The sequence below is a fragment of the Aspergillus karnatakaensis genome (assembly GCF_047715665.1).
Source record: "Aspergillus karnatakaensis strain CBS 102800 unplaced genomic scaffold BJY04scaffold_5, whole genome shotgun sequence".
NCBI lineage: Eukaryota > Fungi > Ascomycota > Eurotiomycetes > Eurotiales > Aspergillaceae > Aspergillus > Aspergillus karnatakaensis.
In genome coordinates this window covers 241089-264525 of record NW_027395717.1, presented here as the reverse complement: position 1 = coordinate 264525, position 23437 = coordinate 241089, and the positions used below count along the sequence as shown (strand labels likewise).

Sequence of the window (23437 nt, the reverse complement as noted above, 5' to 3'; positions counted from 1 at the left end):
CAACCCTGCGACCAGTGAGCGAAAGCTGACAGCGCGTATCAATTTATTTGATAGTGCTGATTGCGTAGATTGCATTGCGGGAGCAGGGATACTGCTGAATTGTTGGCAGTGACGGTGCGTAATGGGAGGGGTTTTTTTCCGGGGCTCCACGTTGCGGAACCTTCGGCTGGCACCGTTGCTGCTCGAAATCAGGGGAAAAGGGAGGGGGAAGGCGAACACTGTCGAAGCTGTGATCATGAAGCCTCAAAGCTGCCAACTCGCGAGTAATTCACGTAGTCAAAACGATTTGTCTCGCTGATAAGCAACGGGCTGATACGTTGCCTCGGGGAGATCCGCCCTCAGCCTTCGCTTCGGTCATTCTGACATCTGACTCGCAGTTCTGGAATCGTTCCGTGGTTTAGTTCGGCAAGTGCTGCAGCAGTAGCCTATCGCCAGTCGGAGAGTCCCACTGAGGGTCCCAAAGATAAGGATTTGAAGGTTTTTTGCCTCCCGTCGCGTCGAGAAATAAAATCTCCAGCACGCCTGTCGTGTGAGGTTTTTGAATGTCGCTCTTTCAGGCCTGAGTCCTCGTCTCGACGCTTTCTGCGATTTCAGTCTGCAGCAACTCCCTCCCAACGACTTTTCTTCATCACTCTCAGCACCATGGGGTTCTCTGAGTGGATTGGCCGCACCAATTCGGCTGTGGCTCGCAGCCCAGTCGGGCGTTGGTTTCGTCTGGAGAATTCGGGTCATGTATGTCTCGCGAGAGCCGTTGAGCTTATCCATCCTGCTGCGGGATGCACGTTCTCTTAGGAGGATGACGCTTACTGATTTGCCCCCTAGCCCCGCGAGCGCAAGGGAGCCTTCTTCTTCACGGAGATCCGTGCTGGCCTTGCCACCTTCTTCGCGATGGCATACATCATTTCGGTCAACTCCAACATCACGAGGTATGTATCCGTCAGAGTTGAACTATTCGCGCAATTACATGGGATGAGGGCTAATTGATCGTCTCTAGTGATACCGGAGGAACCTGCGTGTGCCCGCCGGAAGGCATGTTCGACAATTGCAACACCAATACTGAATACCTCCTCTGCAAGCAAGAGGTTAATCGCGACATCGTGACTGCAACCGCCGCCATCGCCGCCATCGCTACCTTCTTCCTCGGCCTTCTTGCCAATCTTCCTGTCGCCTTGGCCCCCGGTATGGGTTTGAACGCATACTTCGCTTATACTGTCGTCGGTCATCACGGCAGCGGATTGATTCCATACGGTCTTGCGGTAACTGCCGTCTTTGTTGAAGGCTGGATCTTCCTGGGTTTGACTCTACTCGGTATTCGACAATGGCTCGCGCGCGCAATTCCCGCTTCCATTAAGCTGGCAACGGGTGCCGGTATCGGTCTGTACCTGACCCTGATTGGTCTCAGCTATAGTGCTGGTCTTGGTGTCATCCAAGGTGCACAGGACACCCCCATTCAGTTGGCGGGTTGCTCTCAAGATCAATTTGACGAAACAACTAAGCTGTGCCCTTCCTACGGCAAGATGCGCAACCCAACCATGTGGATTGGAATCTTCTGTGGTGGTTTCTTTACCGTTTTCCTGATGATGTACCGTGTCAAGGGTGCCGTTATTGCTGGTATTCTGCTGGTGTCAATTATCTCCTGGCCGCGTACAACACCAGTCACCTTTTTCCCTTACACCGAGACCGGTGATAGCAGCTTCGATTTCTTCAAGAAGGTCGTCACCTTCCATCCGATCAAGCACACCCTCGTGGCACAGGAGTGGGATATTGCTGGACATGGCGGACAATTCGGTCTCGCACTGATTACATTCTTGGTATGTTGAACAGTGGATCAGAGACTGTTCCTGTACTGACTGATGCAGTATGTTGATATTCTCGACGCAACTGGTACTCTCTATTCGATGGCCAAGTTTGCTGGAACTATGGATGAGCGTACTCAGGATTTTGAAGGCAGTGCTATGGCTTATGTAGGTTTGATCGCCAAGTTTGAATGGGACACTGCTAACCGATAACAGATGGTCGATGCGATCAGTATCTCGATCGGGTCCCTCTTTGGATCTCCCCCAGTGACGGCATTCGTGGAGAGTGGTGCTGGTATTTCGGAAGGTGGTAAAACCGGATTGACCTCCTGTGTGACGGGTCTCTGCTTCTTTATTGCCGTCTTCTTCGCACCGATCTTCGCTTCCATCCCTCCCTGGGCCACGGGTAGCACTCTGGTTATCGTGGGCGCCATGATGATGCACGCTACCCTTGAAATTAACTGGCGATACCTCGGAGACGCCATTCCGGCGTTCTTGACCATCGCCATGATGCCCTTCACTTACAGTATTGCGGATGGTCTAATCGCCGGTATTCTTAGCTACATCCTCATCAATGGTGGTGTTTGGTTCCTCTCCTTGGTGAGCGGTGGCCGCATTGTTCCGCCCAACCGCGCAGACGAGCACGACGCCTGGACCTGGAAGATTCCCGGAGGTTTCTTTCCCCCATGGCTGGTTCGGGCTGTTCACGGAAAGAAGGATTTCTGGCGCCCGGATGAAGAGACCAACGATCTCGATTTTGGAGTCACGGCGCAGGGTTCGATCTCGTCCCAGGATCGTGTAGCCGAGAAATTGGCCACGTCACAGGAGCGCGTCGCGGAGAAGGGTGAGGGTCAGCATTGAGCCGTCAGTGTACCTAGTGGCTGTGATGGATCAGAGGATATGGAGTTGGAACTGGGATATGTAATTAGTTAGCGAGAGTTGTTTATTTTAGCTTAGCAGCGTGTAGCACACGCTTTGCAATGTTTTGCCCAAAGGCGTCGACAGTTGCTCAGTAGAGGAGAATATCTCTGTAATATGTTTTTAATTATGTTCCGAAAGGCTTAAACAACGTTGAAAAGAGACAAATGAAGAGACAAATGAACGCTGGTTGAGAGGAACATCGCCAGCGTGCAGGTGGCTGGAGGGGATGGAACTCTCTTCCGAGGGTGGCACCAATAAGCATTCGAGAACCCGTGACTCGAACAACCTGAGGCAGACAGCCGGCAGCAAATGCCGAGGAGCGAGACCGGAATCCTCCCTTGATTCTACCTGTCGCTTGAGCAAGACTGCTCTAAATGACATCTCAAGCACAAGAAAAAGACACAGAGCTCACCTCCAACTCGCTACGAAGTAGAGTCGCGGAATGGAGGAGCATTGCAGGGTCCTCCAGGCGATTCAAGCCTCAGGCTGGCCATCCACCAATCAGGCGCGAGTTGCCGTCAGTTGGTCACATCCCGCACGGTGATCGATCACTCTCCTCACGCTTTCATTCCTGGATCGCATTTTTGAGCCTGAGTTGCTGGGACTGTCACTCCCAAATTCCCGGTACACTCTTCCCTTCCTCTCGCGACTCTTTTCCGTCCTCTTGCCTCTTATCCTCTTCCCCGGCTCTTCCTTCGTTACTTGCTCTTTTCCATCCTAAGCATGGGTTGAAATGATGCCCAGCTCAAAGTCTCGCCGCCACGCCCCCGTGGCTTCCGACTCTAATGCCAATGGCGTTCAAAAACGCAGAAAGAATGTTGGCACAGCATGCTCGTCTTGCAAATCCCGCAAACTCAAGGTATCACTACCCTGCTCCTGTTTGGCCCTTGCTAACTCCGTCCTTGCTATAGTGTACCGGAGCTCCTCCCTGCGCCAACTGCATCAAAAGCGGCCACGAATGTACCCTCGACCGAACAACCGATCGACGCCGACGCGGTGTCCTGAGTCGCGATATTGATTTGCTGGAGGATAGGGAGGGTCTGTTGAACAGCTTCCGGGGTTTTGTACAGGAGCGCAGCAACCCCTGTGTGGCCCGCCTGCTTTACCTCATGCGCAACAAAGCCTCAAACCCTGAAATTCGATTCTATCTTGAACACCGACCGCCGCGACCTGACCCGACTCAGACTCCAGAGTTATTGGATCTATCGAGGGCGCTCGAGCGACCTGAAGGACCACACATACACCACCTCAACTCCGGATTATACTCTGCCGCCCCCAGGTTTTCTGTGCCAGGACAACCTTGGACCTCGATCGTACACGACGACGGCCTCGTCTCCCGGTTAATTTCTTTGTGGTTCACATGGGTTCATCCGACTTGCAACTTTATCGACCGTGATTTGTTCATCCGCGATATGAGAACCGGCTCCCTTTCAGCGTCATACTGCTCTCCATTCCTTGTTAATGTCATGCTCGCTGATGCATGCGTGCGTTATCCTCTACTGTTGTTTCATACAGATGCTTACTCTAACCAGTCATACTCCGCCTACGCTGCATACGATCTCCCTGATAATTTACCCCTCATTCAAACGAACCTCTACGAAGAAGCGAAACGATTATTAGACAAGGAGGAGGGTCGTACCAGTTTACAGACAACCCAAGGGCTCGGGGTTCTCTGGATGTGGTAAATACACTGCTTGATGTCTCAGGATTTCCGCGCTGACTAGACCAGTTCCCTTCTTACCGGCCGCAAACGACAAGGATGGATTAGTCGTGGACAACTTTCATACAACCTCCAGGAAATTTCCCTCAATTCGCCGCATTTATCGGAAAATGATCCAGATTCAGCTTGTATGGCGAGGGTAGTCAACCATACTTACTGGGGCATATTCAATCTTGCGATGTAGGTCAACCGAGTTGCAGGTCCACTTGCATCAACTTGTGTGCCTTTTAGGAGCTCGATATTAACTAATAGCACAGGATTTTTGCACTTTCAGTGAGAGAGAAGCCTATAATCGAGCCACCGAGACATCCATCGTGCCTGCCTGTCGATATGTGCTGTTTTCAGCTCAACCAAAACACCTATCCGAAAGAAACGTATGACGCCGATGCGCACATTGCATGTTCATTCAATGCTGTCAATACCCTGAACCGAATCACATACAACCTAGGGCCGCTTCTCTTCTCTCAGGAGGTGCATCCTCTGTCCCGACTGGAGCTTCAGAGCGACCAAGTTGAAGCGCTTCAAGAGCTGAATGGATGGCCCGGCCATCTACCGCAGTGTCTAAGAGAAAACGTCGACCTACCTCATGTCCTCTCTCTGCAGTAAGTCTCAACAGCTCGGTTCATAGGGGTTATCGATCTAATATCTGCTAGCATGTATCACCATGCTATTCTAGCGGCCGTCTATGGCTTTCTTAAAACACAGCTCTTCTACATACCCAACACTATCGCGCTTCACCGAGTTATACCCCAGGCGCTTGTCTCCCAAGTTCACGTCTCAGAAGCATGTTTTGCTTCGGCCCGCAAAGTCGCTCAGCTGACGCTTGTCCATCGCTCCAGCTGGGGCTCCTACATGCCTGCTGCCAATGTGCATTATATCATTGTAGCTTTGTACGCCCTACTTGATGGTCTAGACGACCCGGTCAACTGCGATGCCTTCGTTTCACTCACGTCCGCAGCCGGAGCGTTCGCACAACGGTGGGGTTGTGCAAAAGAGTTACTCAAAGGACTCATGGAGACTGCACGGAGACGGGAGGTTCAGCTTCCCCGTGAGGCCAGTATGTTTTCCTCGGATGGAGACCCCCCTTCAGACGGCAGTCCGCCGGTGAAGTCCGAGACCCCGGAAACTGCTGTCGTTCAATGATATAACGGTGCATTTTAATCAGTTTATGAAGTCAAGACGCATAAAGGAGTTGTTTCGATTTGGTTCCAGGCTGGGTACACGGTTAGATGGTCATGGAGTGCAATTATTTCCAGCGTTTTGTTATGCATTCGTTGTTCGTTCCTCATATATAGTCATAAATCTCGTATCGCTGTCCTTCCAGACATTCTATAGTTACACTATACTATACCAGACTGTAGAGTAGATAGTTCCTCAAACAGTCTCCTGCCGCTGCATGTCGTCCAACCTCTGAGGTGTAAACATCCTTAGCAAATTCGACGAAGCGCGTGCGATACCATTAGACCCACTGGTCACCGCGACCTTCGACCCAGCGGGTTCCTGCGAACTCCCTCTTCTCTCAAACACCTTCTGCCACCAAAGAGGATACTTCTCCCTCCAATGCCATATCGCCCATACCCCCATCGTGGCCATGGTAAGCGGAATCGTGACGGCCCAATAGATCCAAAACTCGTCCGCTGTAAGCCAGGTGTTCCCAGGGTCGGCTTGGAAGCTGAAGAAGTTGGTTCCGAAAAGGCCCTGTTGATGTTAGGCCGGCTTGAGCAGATTAAGCACGTGATAGCTCAGGGAAGGGAAGACTTACAGAAACAAACGTTCCGGGAAGATACACCATACTCACTACTGCGATCGTCTTCATCATGTTACTGTCCGACCGAGCGTCGTGGCCGAAGCCTTGGGAGACGAGGTTAAATGCCTGCATACCATTAACATTGCTTCGTTATCACACTGGATGCGAAATAATGGTTACTCACCAAGTTGATCTCATTCTGGTGCCGATCATTCAGCGATTTCGACCGCGTTTTGAGGGAGTGTGCTCTCTTCTCCTCGTAGGAGATCAGCTGACGGGTTTTCACAAAGGTCTGGATGTTCGCTTGGACGCCGTCGGCGTCGTCTCTGCGCCACCGGATGAACTCTTTCGTTAGAGATTGCAGTGTGTGCTCGGCTACCTCGATTATCTCCTGGTAGTGAAAGACATGTCGGGAGATGTCGTGGAGTAGCGGGAATTTGTCTTCCTTGTGTTTTGGTTTCGAGCGTTCCTATAAACATCACGATCGAGAGTGTCAGCAACGCCAATCCAACTCAAGACAGTCGGTAAGATCGAGCGAACCAACGAACCTTTTCCTGGTTCCTCACGAGATTCCTCAACATCCAGAAAGCATGATCATACTGCTCGAGGATTATATGTGCGAAGGACGCGTGCCAGTTGAACGGGTTGACTTTGCGCTCTGCGTGGGTCGCGAGTTTATCGATCAGATTCTTCCTTTGTGAGAGCGACAGTTCGAAGATATGGACTAGTTGTCGGCCAGTTCGAGGGTCCCAGTTTACGTGCACGACGGGCTGTTTCCAGGTATAGTCGTTCGCGGCTTTGACTTCTTTGATCTTGAAACAGGACCATGATACTAAAAGATGTTATACCGTATTAGTGGCGACTGGGATTAGACAATTTGAGAGATACGGAGCGAGCTCACCTGCTGGTTTGGCGCTGAGGTTGGTGTTGGCCTTTGTGCTTGACGGTGGGAAGCTGTATTCGCAGTGGAACGAACCGTTGATGTCGTCCAACAATACCGGCCAGAACTCCTCCTGGAAATTCGACTTGTATCCACGAGCGTGTTCTTTTTTGTATTCCTCCGAGAGGAAGCTGTCGATGGATGTTAGGACAAGGTCTGGGCTAAGCACGAGGGGCGTTCGGCGCATACACGATCAAATTGCTATCTTTCTTCTGCTATACGACGGAAACAACAGTCAGCCTTGTGGAAAACATCTAGCTGCGAGCCTAAAAGGCAGTACATACCTCTATAATCTCCGTGCCGCCCCTACGCACTTCCCATCTTCCTGGATCTTCAAGCTATTGGTTAGCCGCGTCGTTTCCAAGCGTGGAAATCAAGGTTCGTTCCTGGCGTACCAGTTTCTTCGTATATCTGGATCATATTCTGCCCCGCAGCCGTGGAATAATCCATCGTGATGGTGTTCATTTCAGTCGCGTTCGCCATGGGGCAGACTTACACTCACGATCGAGCTTCACGGGGGCGCAGCGTCCCATTTATTCCAACCGCAGCACAGCGCGAATGCGGCTGGGTTGGCGTTGCTTTTTCGGCCCTTTCGCTTTGGAGCCGCAAGTGTCGGCGCTAACATCGTCGATGTTTTGGAATAGCGTGAGACGATTGGCCCATGGCGGTTGGCTGAGTATCTTCGCGCTGCAGGATGCCGTACGCGTCTGGACTCAGGAAAGTGGGAGTGGTTTCGTCGTGCGACATGAAGAAAATTGATTCGGTCGAAGCAAGAGTTGGATGTCGATTTTACGCGCCCAGGTATGCAGGTCTTGTCTTGACAATGAACTTCAAAGCAAACCGCGAGGGACGGACCGTGGTGGGCTCGGAGTCGGCAGGCCGCTGCGGCATTGCAATGATGCTGCGCCGCGGCGCCGATCCGTCCTACAATGCGAGACCAGGCTGAACTGAGAGGCCTATCCAAGCGAACAGTTTCTCGCTCATCGAAATCAGATGCGAGGTGGCGGTGTTGGGTCTTTTGAGTCCCCAAAGTTGAAGAACCCTGCAAATGAGGCGATGAGGCTAGATTTTTCGTGTTCTCGTCTCACCCTCCCAAACCCAGCCAAGTCGTCCTCCAACGTATGCGTGATCGTATGACCGAAACAATGCAGAGTCCAGACCCTTTGTCCCTCGTTTGATATTGTTTTACGGAGTATTATGCACTGATTTGGGGAGTTAGAGCTCCCAAGCACATGGGCTCGGTCGGCGAACCCCTGGATACGCTGGCCCGGGGGAACACCAGTAACCTCGGTAGAGTGCAGGACGATCGACCACTATCAGGCAATCGTGCCCCATCCCTGTGCGGGGATGCCACTCCGCAGTGAGTCCGCACAGTACGAGCAAATGTTCTTAAGCGCAAAGGAAAATTATCGAAACAAAATGTTTTTCTCGCGGTGGCCCTGTCTACTCGTCTAACGAGACAAAATGGCTCAACCCAACGCGAAATCTATACCATCCTACAGCCAGATCGCATGCGTGGGCGCTGGGATCAGCGCGATCGCACTTGGAGCCACTCTGAAAAGATGGTACCAGCTGGATGATATTCGGTTTTTCGAGCGTCACAGCGACTGCGGAGGGACGTGGCATATTAGCTCTTACCCAGGTATACGATCTTCTACAGCCGCTTGGAGCCCTTCTAACCCGAGATGATGTCCAGGATGCGCATGTGACGTCCCAAGCGCCCTATACAGCTACTCCTTCGCGCAAAATCCAAAATGGACTAAACTGATGCCGTCGTACAAAGAAATCAAGGCGTATCAACAAGAGGTGGCAGACGAGTACGGGTTACGAGGAAAAATGACATTCGGCACTGAGGTCAAGGAGTGTTTCTGGCGGGAGGACGCGTCGCGATGGCTCATGGTCTTGCGCAACGTGGATACGGACGAGATCTCCTACCACGAGTGCCAGATCCTGTTCGGTGCTACGGGACTCCTGGTTGAGCCGAGGCCGTGCGATATTCCTGGGGTTGATACGTTCAAGGGATCGATCTTTCACTCTGCAAGATGGGATCATGATGTTAGCCTTGAAGGAAAGAGGGTTGTTGTTATTGGTAATGGATGTGCGTGTCTACCCAACCCTAATCATGATTAACGGACTTCCCCGATTGACACATACCACAGGCACGGCCGCACAAATTGTTCCCGCCATCATGGAACAGAGTGGCTCAGTAACGCAGGTCATCCGCAGCCAGCACTGGGTCGTTGAGTCTGCGAATCTCGTCTACACCCCCGCTATGCTCTGGACCTTTCGCAACGTCCCGTTGATGCAATCATTGCATCGTTTCCTCATATACCTCGGAGCTGAGGAGGATTGGCAGTTGTTTCCCATGACGAAGTCCGCTGCTCGATACCGACAAAAGCGCCGAAAGCAAATCGAGGCTTATATGCGCAAGACGGCACCGGAGAAATATCATGATATCCTGATTCCAGACTTCGAGGTTGGGTGCAAGGCAAGTGCCCCTTGACCCTCTATGCTCAGTGTAGGCTAATTGCGTCTATAGCGTCGAATCTTCGACTGCGGTTACCTCGACTCCCTACACAATGAAAAAATGCTCCTCAGCGACGCAAAAATCCTCCAGATTGTTCCGGAGGGACTCCAGACCTCTAACGGCCTAATCCCCGCCGACGTGATTGTCTTGGCCACTGGCTTTGACACGAACCGCTTCCTTCCAGGCATGCAAGTATATGGTCGCAACAAACAGACTCTCGACGAACATTGGGGCCGCTATGCTGGCCCCGGGGCATATAACAATTCCGCTCTTAGCGGATTCCCGAATTTCTTCCTCTTGCTCGGGCCGAATACAGTTACGGGGCATACGAGTGCGGTTATGGCGGCTGAGAAGTATGCTGCATGGCCATCTGTGAGCTAATGGTGTGCTAACTCCTACTATAGCTCGGTTAACTACGCTCTTCGTGTTCTCAAGCCAGTGTTGGATGGCTCGGCGGCGTCTGTGGATGTTAAATTAAGTGCTGAGGATACGTATATTGAGAAGATTCAGACTGCGTTGAGGAATACAGTCTGGCATGCGGGCTGTAACTCGGTATGTTCTCTCTTACGTTGTCTGTTCCCCCTCTTCCGCGCACAGTGCTAATGCTATCGTATAGTGGTACGTCAATGAGAATAGCTGGAACGCGATGGGATATCCCTGGACACAGGCGTATTTTTGGTACGCATGTCTGTTCCCGAAGTGGAGGGATTGGAATATCAAGGTCTGTTACCAAGCTTTCCTCCATCAAGACAATTTTAACAGGAGGCAATGCTAACAAGCAACTAGTGGACTCAGAAACCAGCTTGGCGGAGGTGGAAGCGGTGGCTGGTGAGTCTTCTTCTCGCCCTCTGGCTGGGTGTCTATGATCGCGATGCCCTCCGAAGGGCTCTGCTCTCTCTAGCAGGCGTGGCAAACGTCTTGAAGAAGAGGGTTGGACTCTAAAGTGTTGTGGTGGTGAAGTTTTGAAGTGTGCCCATCTGTACTCTACCATTTTATATAATTGTGACTATCATTCTACTATCAAACAGCCATAGACTGACATCTTACAAGACCATTGTTCTCTTGATAGAAAGGTGTTCAATTATGATAGAAGCAGCTCACTTGAAAAATGGACCTACCTTAACGCCCTCGGACTTAAAGCCAGGCACCGGAGTTAGCGACCGCACCTGGAGATAACCCACCCAGGAATTCTTCCCATTGCACAAATCTCACCAACGGCTTCGATAAGTTCCGATTCGCTAGACATTAAGGTCTACTACCTGCTGCCGAATGTGCATGAAAAGTATCTCCGTTCCATAGCTCTAAATCAATCAAGCCAAGCGATCGCAAGCAATGCTTAACTCCGCCAAGCATCAACAATAGCATCATGGCTATAAAGAGACGATTCAGCATGTACTTGGTATATCTTCATAGTTCACTATTCACTCTTCAATTGACGAGTACAAGTTTTCTCACCCGATATAACAAGTTCAAACTATGGCTCAAATCGCACCTACAAGCATTCTCGGCAAGGCTGTCGGCCCTAATGGATATGGCCTCATGGGTATATTTCTAGCTATCTTTTGCTCCTCTAGCACCGCAAGGCCGAGAAGTGCCAAACTCTTGAATATCGAGCTGATACCCCTTAGGATTCACGAGGTCATGGGCCCCAGTCGAGTACCCGACCGCCATCAAAGTCATGAAAGCCGCCCTAGAGCAGGGCGCAACATTCTGGAACGGCGTGAGTTTCCCCCTACTACCTACACTCCAACACCGCGACTTGATAATTCTGACAAGGAGACCTCTAGGCCCTCTTCTACGGCACCCCCACCGCCAACTCCCTGCACCTCGTAAAACACTACTTCGAACAATACCCCGAAGACACCGAAAAAGTAACCCTCAGCATCAAAGGCGCTCTTAACCCAGCAACATACAACCCAGAGTGCAACCCCGAGAGCATCCGCGCCTCAGTCAACGAAGCGCTTCGTATCCTCGACGGGGTCAAGAAAATCGATATCTTCGAGTGCGCGCGCGTTGACCCGAATGTGCCCATCGAAACGAGTATCGGTACGCTTGCGGAATTCGTGCGCGAAGGGAAGATCGGCGGAATCGGGATTAGTGAAGCGAGTGCGAAGACGATTGGAAGAGCACACGCGGTGCATCCGATTGCGGCTGCGGAGATTGAGCTGAGTCTTTTTACGACGGATGCCTTGGGGAATGGGGTTGTGGAGGCTTGTCGTGAATGTGAGTTTCTTGATCTATATGTCACCGAAACCCATGCATTGGAAAATACTGATAAGGTCTGTAGTGAAAATTCCGATTATCGCGTATAGTCCGCTGGGAAGGGGCTTTTTGACGGGCCAGTTCCGGAAACACTCTGATATCCCCGAGGGCGACATGCGGCATAAGCTACCCCGGTTCAAGCCGGAGAACTTCGACAATAATGTCAAGCTTGTTGAAGCTGTTGGGGCTATTGCGAGATCTAAGGGTGTTACTGTGGCTCAGGTCGCGATTGCTTGGGTTCGTGCGCAAGGGGCGATTCCGATCCCCGGTGCTACCACGGAGGGACGGGTTGCGGAGAATTTTGCAGATGTGAGGTTGACGGATGTGGAGTTGGAGGAGATACAGAAAGTTCTTGACGGATTCGTGGTTCAAGGGGAGAGGTATGGAGGGCGATTTGAGAAACAGTTGAATCTGTAGGGTTGATCTAAGAAATTCGAGGCCAGATAGAGGCTGGTGGAGGACGCATATTTCCTGATAGCTGTTTCTATGTGCCGCTTTGTTTATCCACTATTCTCCTCTAGCGTTACCTTCGACAACAAAATTTCTTCTGAACATCCTATTAGCCTGAGAAGGAAGGCACAGAGCTGCCCATTGCACCTTCCTAAAAGACAAAGCTAGGAATCACTAAACATGAAGGAGCACACACTTCTAGGGCAAGCGCAGCCGGTCCCATAGACCCGTCGCGCCTTCCATCTATGTCTGTTTACTGAAGCCCAAGCTGGAAAATATCACTTCCTTGAGTGATGGATCTCAATCGTTCGGGTAGTCTTACATCATTTGAGAATAGAGCTGAGCTATAGCAAAAGAGCTCACTCGCTTGCTAAGTAGCTCAGTATCAGTAAGGTTAAAGTCAAATATTCCTTAACATTCATTTTATGATCGCGACGCCCTCGACGGCTCAGGTGGGTTGACGAATAATGTGTAGAGCAGCATGTTATTTATGCCACGCAGGCTGCAGCGGCGGCTAGGTAGCAGCAAAGCGATTTCCCCTCACACCGCTAGTTATCTTGAAGCTTCACCTCTTGTGCAGTTATGTGAATGCTGCCTTTTAAGCGTGAAAGGCAAGTCTTCAAGGTATGAGAGAACGTGCATATATCTTACCATTGCTCATCAATGATGGAATCTATCTAACGCTGTCTAAACGGAGGTAGATAGCCACTCAGTCAGAGATCCATACTCCGTACCCCAATCCCAACCTTGAACCGACAGGATTCAACTCATCATGGCCACTTCAGTCCAGTTCCACCCATCAATCCACTTTATCCCCCAATCCCGCCAATCCAACATCCTCTCCTCCACGGTCCACCACATAATCGCCGCACCGCACCACCAAGACGCCGGAACAAACCACTAGTGCTTCTATCTCGCCATATCCCCAACGACGTCCATCCATCTCGACTGCCTCCCAAGCTGCTTGATCCCCAGCACTATTCTCCCTGGTGGGTCGAAAGCAAATATAGTTATCTCGGAACTCGAATATCTAGTTCCACCTGATATTGCAGCGAAGTTCATTCTAAATATCCACCCTGCCCGCACGATAACAGTGCAGGATATTCTTGACTTGCTTGTGGCGAATAGTCGCCATAAGTACGAGTTCAATTCCGATGGCGTGGGGTGTAGGTTCTGGGTTACAGAGCAGGTGGAGCTATTGTGGGAGAATATGCTCTTAAACTCAGACAAGAGAGCGCAAATGGACGAGATGAAGGGGGCTGTAGTGAAGCTGTGGCCAGAGCGGACGCCACTGCCACTTGATCAGGGGGCTTATTATGACTAGACGGAGACGAGAATATTCGGGCGGCTTGCTTTCAGGCGAGGCTATCTGGGAAGGCCGGGCTGGACTACACACTGCAGCTTGGTTGAATGTCTACTTGACTTCTCGCTCTCACCCTTGGTAGTCGCACAGCGAGGCTGGCCTCTGCCTTGACACTTCTTACGTGAATCTTCCCAGGCAAGGTTTCCTATAGCGATTTTGCTGCATAAAATCTTAAGATATATATCACAGGTATTAATATCCGATGCTGCCCTTTCCGCTTGCCACGTAAACCTCAGCATTGACTTTTCCTTTCTTCCTGCATACGCGCGGACAGTAGACCACGCCACAACGGATATATCGCAGCTGCGCAACTATATACAGAGTGGCAAGACTTTCTCATCGGAGCACATGAAGGCAATCAGGTCTAGATTCTCAGCCCTCGTGCAGGTAGAGTTGATTGGTGAAAGTCGTCCGTACAAGTCGTCACGCGTAAGGTAGCCCATACCACGCTATCACTTAAGATCAGACATGGCGGGCTCAAGCTTTATGGTCTCATGCGAGACTATGCGGCAATAGATTGCATGTTAGTACTTCAGAATCGAGGAAGTAGTATAATCTTCGTCGTGTGCCTTTCATCCTTCGCCGCAAACTTTGATTTATGACGACCTTGCCACAACGCAAATCTCGAGAAAAGAGAGCCAGAGGACTTTGCCTGTCGCTTTGACACCGGCCAGTGGCCACCCGGCCGAGTCCATTGGGACTCCAGGAGATATACTTACCACCAAAAGGGTATAGTATGTACGAAGACAATCAAAACTCTAAGCTCCAGAACTCCAAAGAAATACTGGCCTCCGTTAAGTTGCATAAGTGACTTCTTAGTTCATCCTACGACACGTGGATATGACATATGCTGCATATGTCACCGACGGAGATATGTACGGAAGAAGAGCTCTCGACGAGCTAGTAGTTTGCTCTAACTATCATGCATCAAGAGGGACGATATACTCCGGCGTAAAGCTACATAGTCCCGGTTCAAAGTCACTGTGTGACTGCGCATAGGTCAAGCAGTGATAGCGAGAGATATGAGCCCTCACTAGTCACAAGTATGAATGGTCATCTGGATTGCACTGCTGAGGCTGTAGGTGCCTACGAGTCTCGGTCGAGATTATTCCTGGCGTGGGTAACCGTATGTAATTTTCCTCTTGGATACGGTAATACGCCGTAAACCAACAAGCCCAGCTCCAATTGGCTCTCGGGACCAACCTATCAATCTAATCAGATAATCCGACCCACACAACACTGTCTCCAGATCACAAAACGCACAACGAAATTTCACGACTGCCCGTTCCCACTGCGCTTGGTCGGCAGTTCCACCGCATAAGCAGAGTGGGATGGCTAACTTTTCTGCTTTACAGTATCCCAGCATACAGCCCGCTTACACCAATGAGCCCACCCAAATACACCGAAATTAAGCTAGACAAGGGTTTAAACTTTCGACTCCAGTCTATCTCCGGCGCAGGACCCATTCAAGACCCGTTTATGGAGCTGGCTGCGGTCCCAGATGGACCCGTTGGGGGATTCGGGGTCAGCCTAGGTCATCGTGCGAGTCAGGGTTCCGAGACATTGCCGGTGAGCTTCCGCTAGCTGAGAGCTGAGAGCAGAGAGCTGTTAGTGTTAAGGCTGTTGAGCTATGATAGCCGAAGAAAACTTCAACTTATCTAGCTGCTTGAGGGTTAGATGCCGTTGAACTATCGATTTGACGGCTTGGCGTCGTGAGGCATTTACTTGGAGCTGGAGCTGAGCTGGAGCTATGACTGCGAACCGGACCTGCGCTGGTGCCATGCCATGCCATGCGGCGCGGCAGTGCGGCCATGCTGGGTTTCGACCGAGAGACTGGGAGAAGAAGCAACAATGGAGGTAGCTGCGCCGCAGGCGTCAACTGATTGGTAAGAGAATGTCGCGTGGTCGTAAAGATAACTTTCTTTCTTTCTTGCTTTGTTTTTGCTAGCTACGCTGGCGGCTGAAAGACTATTATTGCGGCGCAGAGCTCGAGGTCTGGGCCTCCCACTCCTCCTTCGTGATCCGATACCGCACCTCGCCCTCCTCAATCCCTGGCGGCGGCGTCGGGTACTCGTTGAACCAAGTATCAACATGTGTCAACCCACACTTACTCATGACTTTGCGCGACGCCGCATTAACCGTCATCGTCTCGCCAAAGACCTCAGTCAGTCCTAGATCCTGGAACGCATGCCGTAATAGTTCCTTTGAGCCCTCCGTGGCGTATCCCTTGCCCCAGAACTGAGGCAGCAGTCTGTATCCGGTTTCCGAGCGCTCCTTGCTAAAGTTCTCCGTGGGCTTGTCCTTGTCTATCGGTGTTGGCGCGAGAATCCACCACCCGATCGCTTCGTCCCCGGCGTAGGCGACCCAGGTGCCTAGGCCGGGGACGGAGGTAGCAGAGTTGACGAGCCACTCGTGCACTTGCTTTGTTTCTTCGTCTGTGAGCGGGCGGCCGAAGCCGATGTGCTTCATGACAGAGGGGTCCTGGTCGAGTGTTTTTGAGAGCTGATAGTGCTCTTCTGAAGCTGTGAGAGGGACAAATCGAAGGCGCGCGGTTTGGAGGGTTGCCTGTGTCTGTGTCATGACTGCGGTGTTCGGTGGTGTGGTGATGGTGGGGTAGTCGGGTGCCTTGTTCGCGGAGGCGTTTCCTGAAAGGTATCTAGGGAGGGCCAGGCGATCGCTTCGAATTGAGCTGGACAATATCAAGCGGCGGAGCGGAAATTGGCAGGCGCGAGAGTGGGAGGATCGCGAAACTAGGTTTGCTTGGAATGGGATTCGTGGCTGGAGGTTAGGCTTTGGTCTGAGCATTTAGCATTTCAGCCCCCAGTAGGCGCTTCTCCCCTCTCTGCCTTATATGCTTGGTAACCCGATGGTCGGGGGACATGGAGGGGAATGCTAAGGCCAGCAGTAGCTGGAACGCTGATACGCTTGCAGCAGTCTGGGAAAGGATTGGCATGATCCATGATGGTGCAATAAGCTGCAGGAGCGAAAAGCTCACTTGCACTAGAGTTAGGACCGGGTTCGGACTATCCCTGCCCTTGTTGGACGGCGGGTTTAGCGCTTACGGCGCCGTAACTGGCCACTGTTGATTATTGTGCTGTGTGTCATCGGCCGATCGGCACACTCAATCCACGACGCCAAGAGCCGTTACTGATGAAAAATTCTCCTCGATCACAAGCAAGATGAAAGATGCGCAAGTTGCAACAGGGTGATTGAAGGATGGGAGAAAAGTCGAGGCTTGGCGCCAAGGCGTTGGGATCTGATTAGATGGTGATAACAGACTTGGCAACCGGGTTCGCTTAGGGGGTCAGTCCAATGCCTGCTCGTCCTTGCCACGCAGACCCTCTTAGCATTGTGTTAGTTGAAATTAGTGTGCTGACCGGCACTGCGGGATACTGGTTCTGGCGTAGAGCAAAGTTTGCTGCCCACCTGCATCCCAGCCCCCCACTGCTCTTGCAGTTTCGCTGCAGATTCACGATACAACGCGTGAAGCGCTCAGTCGGAGGCAGCGATTGAGGGCAATTCAGGGTCAGAAAAAGGGCTCAGGACGCGTGGGGGCATGAATGGATTGCTCAAATCAAGATTACGCCTCCATCCATGCGGGATTTCCCGGTCAAGCTTGTGGTTAAGGTTGCTTGGATTTGTGGTCTGCAAAGCTAACAACATTCCAGCAGGGCCCAGGCGCTAGTATTGATGGCCCACTTCTGAAACATCCCATTACATGATCCTTACACGCCTCGTGACTGTTGCTTGCTTCTTCTTCTTCTCCCCCCCATCAGCACAGCTCCATCAACCGCAACATCAAGACTCGCTACTATCATCCTTCACGGTGTGGCTGCTCGGCGCGAGTCTCGACCCTATCGAATTACGAGAGAGACACTCAGAGTTTTCCCCCAAGACCGGTCCTTGCATGTGCACGTCCTTGACAGACGAACCAAGCTCGCTCGCACTACTCCCATCCCGTCGCCACTGGTCCACTGGACGCCCACGTTTGCATTGGCGTTAGGAGATTTTTATCAGTCCCCATCGGATCTAATCAATCAATCAATCCAGCGGATCCTACTCGATTCGCCTCTATGGCCTGACTACTTTCCAGAACAGCCGATTTCGGGCGATGTCGGTGCCGCGTAATTTTGCTGGTTAGGTGCAGCGGAGAGACTACTCTTCTTGGGTTGGCCTGATCGTCTCACTTAAAATCTCCTCCGCCGCCGCTTCTCTGCGATACTTACTTTGATTCTGTCTGTTGTCAATCCTTCCATCCTCACCGAGATCAGGATCAGCAGCAATGGCGCTCAAATCTAGGCTTCAGTTGCTTGTCAGCGGCAAGAAGGGCGACGAGCCTCAAGAGGTCGCGCCCGTCCCGGATATCGAACGCCCCGACGCTGAGAAGACGGCCACCGCGAACGACAAGGATATCAATGATAACAGCAGTGAGGAGGCCGCTCCTTCACACCACGCCCAGAGTGGTGTGCAGAAGATTCAAGCCGTCACTCTCGTCTGGTCGAGATGGTCTATGTTTGGTGTTTTGTGCTGGTATGTTCTTTCTGGAATATTTCGAGACGACTGCTAACAATTTCAGCCTCTGGCTTGTTACCCTAGCCAATGGATTCAGAACCGCCATTCTCTACAGTCTGACCCCGTACGCCACTAGCAGTTTCAACTCCCATTCGCTTTTGACTGTTATCAACATTGTCTCCAGCGCTATGGTCTCTGCTCTGTATATCCCTGTTGCTAAGGTTGTGGACGTCTGGGGCCGTGCCGAAGGATGGCTGGTTATGGTCGCTTTTTCGACTCTCGGCCTGATCATGATGGCTGCCTCCAAGAACCTCGAGACTTACTGCGCCGCAGATGTAAGACCCTGTTGAGTCCATCCCCAAGATTTAGCACTAATCTTTCAAGGTCTTCTACTCCGTCGGATTCGCCGGAATGAATTACATCCTCTGTGTTCTTGCAGCTGATGTTACCAACCTGCGCAATCGTGGTATTGCTTTCGCCTTCACCTCCTCTCCATACATGATTACAGCCTTTGCCGGATCAAAGGCCTCTGAGAAGTTCTTGGTCAACGTCAGCTGGCGCTGGGGTTTTGGAGCTTTCGCCATCATCTTCCCCTTCGTTGCTTCCCCTGTCTACTTCATCCTCCGCGTCGGAATGAACAGGGCCAAGAAGCAAGGCCTTATTGTTGAAAGGGAGAGCAGCGGGCGCACTTTCGTCGAGAGCGTGAAGCACTACTTTTTCGCTTTTGATAGTAAGAGTTTATTTTCCTTCACATCAACAGTACAGCTATCTAACTTCTGTTAGTCCCCGGTGTTATCCTCCTTGCTGGAGGTCTTACTGTCTTCCTTCTCCCCTTCACCCTCGCCGCCTCCGCACCCAACGGCTGGGAGACTGACTACATCATTGCCATGATTGTGACCGGTATCGTGACTATGGTCCTCTTCGGCCTCTATGAAGCCTATCTCGCTCCCGTGCCCTTCATGAAGTACGAGTTCCTGACCGACCGCACTGTTCTCGGCGCTTGCCTTCTCGACGCAACCTACCAGATGTCCTACTACTGCTGGAACAGCTACTTCAACTCGTTCCTCCAAGTTGTGTCTAATCTCGGCGTCGCCGAAGCCGGATATGTCGGCTCGACTTTCCAGGTTGTTTCTGGTGTCCTCCTGTTTATTGTTGGATACCTGATCCGCAAGACTGGCTACTTCCGCTGGCTCCTCTTCGTCGGCGTGCCCCTATATATCTTCGCCCAGGGTCTGATGATCCACTTCCGTCAGCCAAACCAGTATATAGGTTACATCGTCATGTGCGAGATCTTCATCTCGGTCGGTGGCTCCATCTTTACGCTTATTATGCAACTCGCTGTTCTTGCGGCTGTGGACCACCAGCACGTTGCTGCTGCCTTGGCTGTTCTTTTCATCTCCGGTGGTATTGGTGGTGCCGTCGGAAACGCCATCTCCGGTGCTATCTGGACCAACACCTTCCTGCCTGCTCTGCAGCGCAACCTCCCCGAGAGCGCCCTTCCCAACGCCCTCACCATCTACTCCAGTCTCCCTGCCCAGCTGGCGTACCCCAAGAACACCCCCGAGCGCCTTGCCATCCAGGAATCCTACGGATACGCCCAGACCCGCATGTTGGCTGCTGGTACCGGATTGATGGTTCTGTCGTTTATCTGGGTTGCCATGATCCGCAACTACAACGTCAAGCAGATGTCCCAGACTAAGGGTGTTGTTTTCTAAACACTTCTTGGTTTATTCTCAATGTCCCTAGGTACACGGGATGGTTGGAAATGGTGCGGTGTGCGCGCGATAGCTAGCTAGAGCTACTCTGCAGACTCAAACTCGCCTGGTTCGAGAATCTCTGCTCTGACGTGACGGACGTGACGCGACGCGATGTGACGTTGAACGTAAAATGATTTATATAGAGGCATTACTCACGCCTTCTAGTTAATTGGATTTACTCTTATTCTTAATGTTTAGATATCAAAAAGCATAATGCACCAGGCTCGTGGGACGCTGCGTCGTCTCTCAGCTCCTTCTCTCGTTTCACATCCTGCTCAGTTCTGTTTCCCAAGCAAGAAAATTCCAGACCCAAAAGAGAACATGATCTATCAAGTACAGATATGCTGATCCCCGACCTCGGCCAGATAAAGTTCAGCGCAGAACCACACTGCATAATCCTTTCGTTATCAGATTAGATCATCTCTGCCGGGTGCAGCGCAAGCGACGTGCCAAGGGAACGTCACACTGACTGGCTGCAGGGGTATTCCTCGGAAAGCTGGTTGGAAGTTGGAAACTTGTGACCTTGCCAAGGTTGCAGTTAACAGTGGGGTTTGTCCACTTGCATTGCATCGCATTTCCAGATTTCTTGGTTTCCACGGTCCGCGACGGATACCGCGGGATATTTCTTACCCACTTTTAGACTCCAGAGTGGCCTGCCGCCTTGTAGTCCCTGAGGGACCGGTTTATGGGTTTCTTTGAGGGTTTGAACTTTGGTGGGACGTACAGATGGATACGTAACTCATCTTCGATTTCCACCTTCGTCACGATTTATTGTGGACTTGAATTCGCAAGCTCTTCAATGAAGACACGGCTTGAGGACCGGAATGTTCTCATCCGAGGAAACCTGGATTGCGCGCTGCTGCGCTGTAACGCTGAAATCGAATTGAAAAGGCTCCACCCAGGAACGCGCTAGGAAAATTCATCTAATCTGATCCGCTCGTAAATCCGATACAGACGCTGGTTATCATTGGTATTACCGGTATGGTATGTATGGTGCCGTACACGTTTTTAGCCACGCTACAGCACCGGAAGTGGCCACGAGCATTGGGTTGACTTTCCGACCAAAGTCTCGAAGCTTTTATTAGGCGGTTAGAGTGCTTATGGTAGGAGAGATCTTATCTTATCTGATTTGATTTCGCGTTATCTGATCTGATCTAAGTTCTGCGTATATTTTGGTTGCATAATATCTAGATGCTAGCATGACAACCCGTAACTATAGCCAGCCCACTACATATACAAAACGAAGAGTGATCAATGATATGGTTTTCATATAACGACCTTGGAATAAATGTTAGAACAAATGTTAGAACTCTCTATCTATGCAGCTGAAAACCCGCTAAGAATCTATTTCCCGTTCTATGTCCTGGAGTCTATATAGGCGGCCGTCCCTCCCAATCCCATGCTCTATCCCCGGGAAACTCCTCCTTAACACCTAAATCCCAGACCTGTATGCCGCCCTTCCCATCCTGAAAGTCCTTGAAATATACATCTCCGATCTTCTTTTTTGACGGCTTGCCCGAGTCCGTCGTTCCCTTGAACTCATCTTGCCGAATCACCTTCAATAACGTGGGTAATTTATATGCCGGGACTTCTTTCTCGATAGCAAGCCACCGGCGGAGGTCTGCTAGTTTTAGATCTTGGAGATGGTCGGATTCCGCGGTGGGATTTTGCAGAAGAAGTGCGGCGACGCGCTGCCCGTAGACTGGGTCCGAGACGCCCAGCACGAAGGTTTGGGTTATGTTGGGGTATGTGCGGAGGGGGTCTTCGAGGGTTGAGGTTTGGATTTTCCAGCCCATGAAGCGGACGACTTGATAGTAGTGTTAGTTGCGTGCTTGATATTCAAAGAAGTGATCAATGGAAGATACCGTCTTGATTGGCTCGACCGAAGATACAGATTTCTCCGTCGGGAGTGACCTTGCCCATGTCGCCGGTTTTGTAGAAACCTTCGGGGTCGAAGGCTTTTGGGGTGACCGTTGGATCTGTAGAGATGTATCTAAGACCTTGTTAACATAGTGGATCTAGCTGGAGAGAAGATTTAACGAACCGTTTCATGAGCAACGGTCCCTTCACACATAGTTCGCCCTGCTCGTCGATTTTGAGCTCGAAGTCGGGGAAATGAGGACCGCAATTATCCTGTTCGACAACGTGGTTAGCACAGGCTCAATGCATCACCAAACCTAACACAAAACATACAGAAGCCGCCCCCTTAGCCCTCCAATCCGTCATCGAAACCATGCCCCCAGCCTCCGTAAACCCATACATATTCACCAACTCCCTTCCACCCCTCAGAGCTCGCCACTCATCCTTTACCGAATCCGGCACCCTCATCGACCCTGTAAGCAGCGCTCGAACATCCTTCAACCCATTCAACGCTCTCTTCCTCCCCTGTGGATCAAGCTGCTCTAGGCTCTCTTTCAGAGAAGCCAACAACGTCGGCGACGCAAGGAAGCACGTAATCCCACCTCTCCCAACCCTCTCCCAGAAATATGTGGGAGAAAACACCGAGCCGCAGAATTCGAGCAGAGAACCTGAGTAGGCTCCTGCAAGCAGGAAATCAAACCCGCCTTTCCAGTGCGCGGGGCTATGGTGCAGCCATTTATCGTGGCTTGTTAGGGAGAGGCGTGACTCGTAGTTCTGGGTTCCGCGCAGGATGGAGGAGCAGGTATAGAGTGCGCCCTTGGGGGAGCCGGTTGTGCCGGATGTGTAGAGGAGGGCGAAGCCGCGGGTGGGGTTGTAGAAGTGGGTGGAGGCGTCGGGGTCGAGTTCGAAGTTGATGTGTTCGAAGGGTGGCTTGGGAGAGGAGGTGTAGGAGAGGTGTGGGATTTGGAGGGAGGCAGAGAGTGTTGAGGCGTGAGGGGATGCGCTGCGGCTGCTGGTTATTAGGACTGCGCTGCATGTGCCAAGGAAGTAGCGGGCCTCTTCAAGGTGGACGTGATGTCCTGGGAGTCATATAGTTAGTCCTGATGCCGTGGTCTGGCGCATTGAGATCGGGGAGATTGGCTTGACGTACGCAATGGCACTGCGATGCCTCCGAGACTATATATGGCGAATAGCAGCACCACAAAGTCTAACCCTCCGCATGCGATGATCGCAATAAAGACTTCTTCGTTTGGTTCCTGGAGTTGTCTCAAGACATCCTCGTTCAAGGTCTTCTTTAAACGATCTCGATGAGCAATAACCTCGTACAGAAATTCGGCGAAGTTGGTATCTTCCCCCGTTTCGCGATCTTTGATAAACACACGAGAGGGGGTCTCCTGCCAGTGCTGGAAGAATCGGGTGAACCAGGGTTGGTTAGGGACTTTGATTGGGGGTGGGATGGCCATTCTGGACTGGTGATGCGTGGTTGAGCTGGTCAAGGTGCAAGGTCAACAAACGAGAGAGTTCGAGCTCGCGAGAAAGGAGTCTCGTCGCGTCTTAAACCCCTAGTTGACATCACGTAGGT

At 51.6% G+C, this 23437-nt stretch overlaps 8 protein-coding genes across 8 annotated transcripts; 5 read left to right on the top strand and 3 right to left on the bottom strand.

The window, feature by feature from the left end:
• The first annotated feature begins 503 nt into the window (after positions 1-503).
• Positions 504-2953, top strand: BJY04DRAFT_179244 (NCS2 family permease). The gene is made up of 5 exons (XM_073709877.1): positions 504-732; positions 823-926; positions 995-1811; positions 1860-1964; positions 2013-2953. Exons 1-5 carry the CDS (start codon positions 643-645, stop codon positions 2655-2657), a joined length of 1761 nt encoding a protein of 586 aa, XP_073575631.1. The 5' UTR covers positions 504-642; the 3' UTR covers positions 2658-2953.
• Positions 2927-5789, top strand: BJY04DRAFT_117494 (putative C6 transcription factor). Its single transcript, XM_073708274.1, has 6 exons — positions 2927-3576; positions 3629-4201; positions 4250-4398; positions 4447-4617; positions 4695-5039; positions 5091-5789. The coding sequence occupies exons 1-6, from the start codon at positions 3451-3453 to the stop codon at positions 5578-5580; spliced, it is 1854 nt and encodes a 617-aa protein (XP_073575630.1). The 5' UTR covers positions 2927-3450; the 3' UTR covers positions 5581-5789.
• Positions 5696-7599, bottom strand: BJY04DRAFT_117977 (uncharacterized protein). Its single transcript, XM_073708279.1, has 6 exons — positions 7409-7599; positions 7086-7339; positions 6733-7016; positions 6369-6653; positions 6200-6310; positions 5696-6135 (listed from the first exon to the last, which is right to left on the bottom strand). Exons 2-6 carry the CDS (start codon positions 7309-7311, stop codon positions 5812-5814), a joined length of 1230 nt encoding a protein of 409 aa, XP_073575629.1. The 5' UTR covers positions 7312-7339; positions 7409-7599; the 3' UTR covers positions 5696-5811.
• A 730-nt stretch (positions 7600-8329) lies between these two features.
• BJY04DRAFT_117828 (flavin-containing monooxygenase) lies at positions 8330-10961 on the top strand. Its single transcript, XM_073708278.1, has 7 exons — positions 8330-8766; positions 8821-9222; positions 9284-9612; positions 9664-10004; positions 10056-10203; positions 10268-10372; positions 10438-10961. Exons 1-7 carry the CDS (start codon positions 8589-8591, stop codon positions 10591-10593), a joined length of 1659 nt encoding a protein of 552 aa, XP_073575628.1. The 5' UTR covers positions 8330-8588; the 3' UTR covers positions 10594-10961.
• Positions 10962-11127: 166 nt separating this feature from the next.
• BJY04DRAFT_205112 (aldo/keto reductase family protein) lies at positions 11128-12330 on the top strand (the record flags this gene model as incomplete). The annotated part of the gene is made up of 4 exons (XM_073713561.1): positions 11128-11194; positions 11280-11371; positions 11439-11874; positions 11939-12330. 4 exons carry the CDS (start codon positions 11128-11130, stop codon positions 12328-12330), a joined length of 987 nt encoding a protein of 328 aa, XP_073575627.1.
• A 3367-nt stretch (positions 12331-15697) lies between these two features.
• BJY04DRAFT_214010 (GNAT family N-acetyltransferase) lies at positions 15698-16306 on the bottom strand (the record flags this gene model as incomplete). The annotated part of the gene is made up of 1 exon (XM_073715092.1): positions 15698-16306. The coding sequence occupies one exon, from the start codon at positions 16304-16306 to the stop codon at positions 15698-15700; it is 609 nt and encodes a 202-aa protein (XP_073575626.1).
• Positions 16307-17624: 1318 nt separating this feature from the next.
• On the top strand, positions 17625-20317 carry mirB (MFS siderochrome iron transporter MirB). Its single transcript, XM_073708275.1, has 4 exons — positions 17625-18256; positions 18303-18573; positions 18623-18968; positions 19022-20317. Exons 1-4 carry the CDS (start codon positions 18009-18011, stop codon positions 19951-19953), a joined length of 1797 nt encoding a protein of 598 aa, XP_073575625.1. The 5' UTR covers positions 17625-18008; the 3' UTR covers positions 19954-20317.
• A 560-nt stretch (positions 20318-20877) lies between these two features.
• Positions 20878-23414, bottom strand: BJY04DRAFT_117626 (class I adenylate-forming enzyme family protein). The gene is made up of 5 exons (XM_073708276.1): positions 23006-23414; positions 22189-22934; positions 22040-22128; positions 21861-21988; positions 20878-21802 (listed from the first exon to the last, which is right to left on the bottom strand). Exons 1-5 carry the CDS (start codon positions 23316-23318, stop codon positions 21366-21368), a joined length of 1713 nt encoding a protein of 570 aa, XP_073575624.1. The 5' UTR covers positions 23319-23414; the 3' UTR covers positions 20878-21365.
• Between the last annotated feature and the right edge of the window lie 23 nt (positions 23415-23437).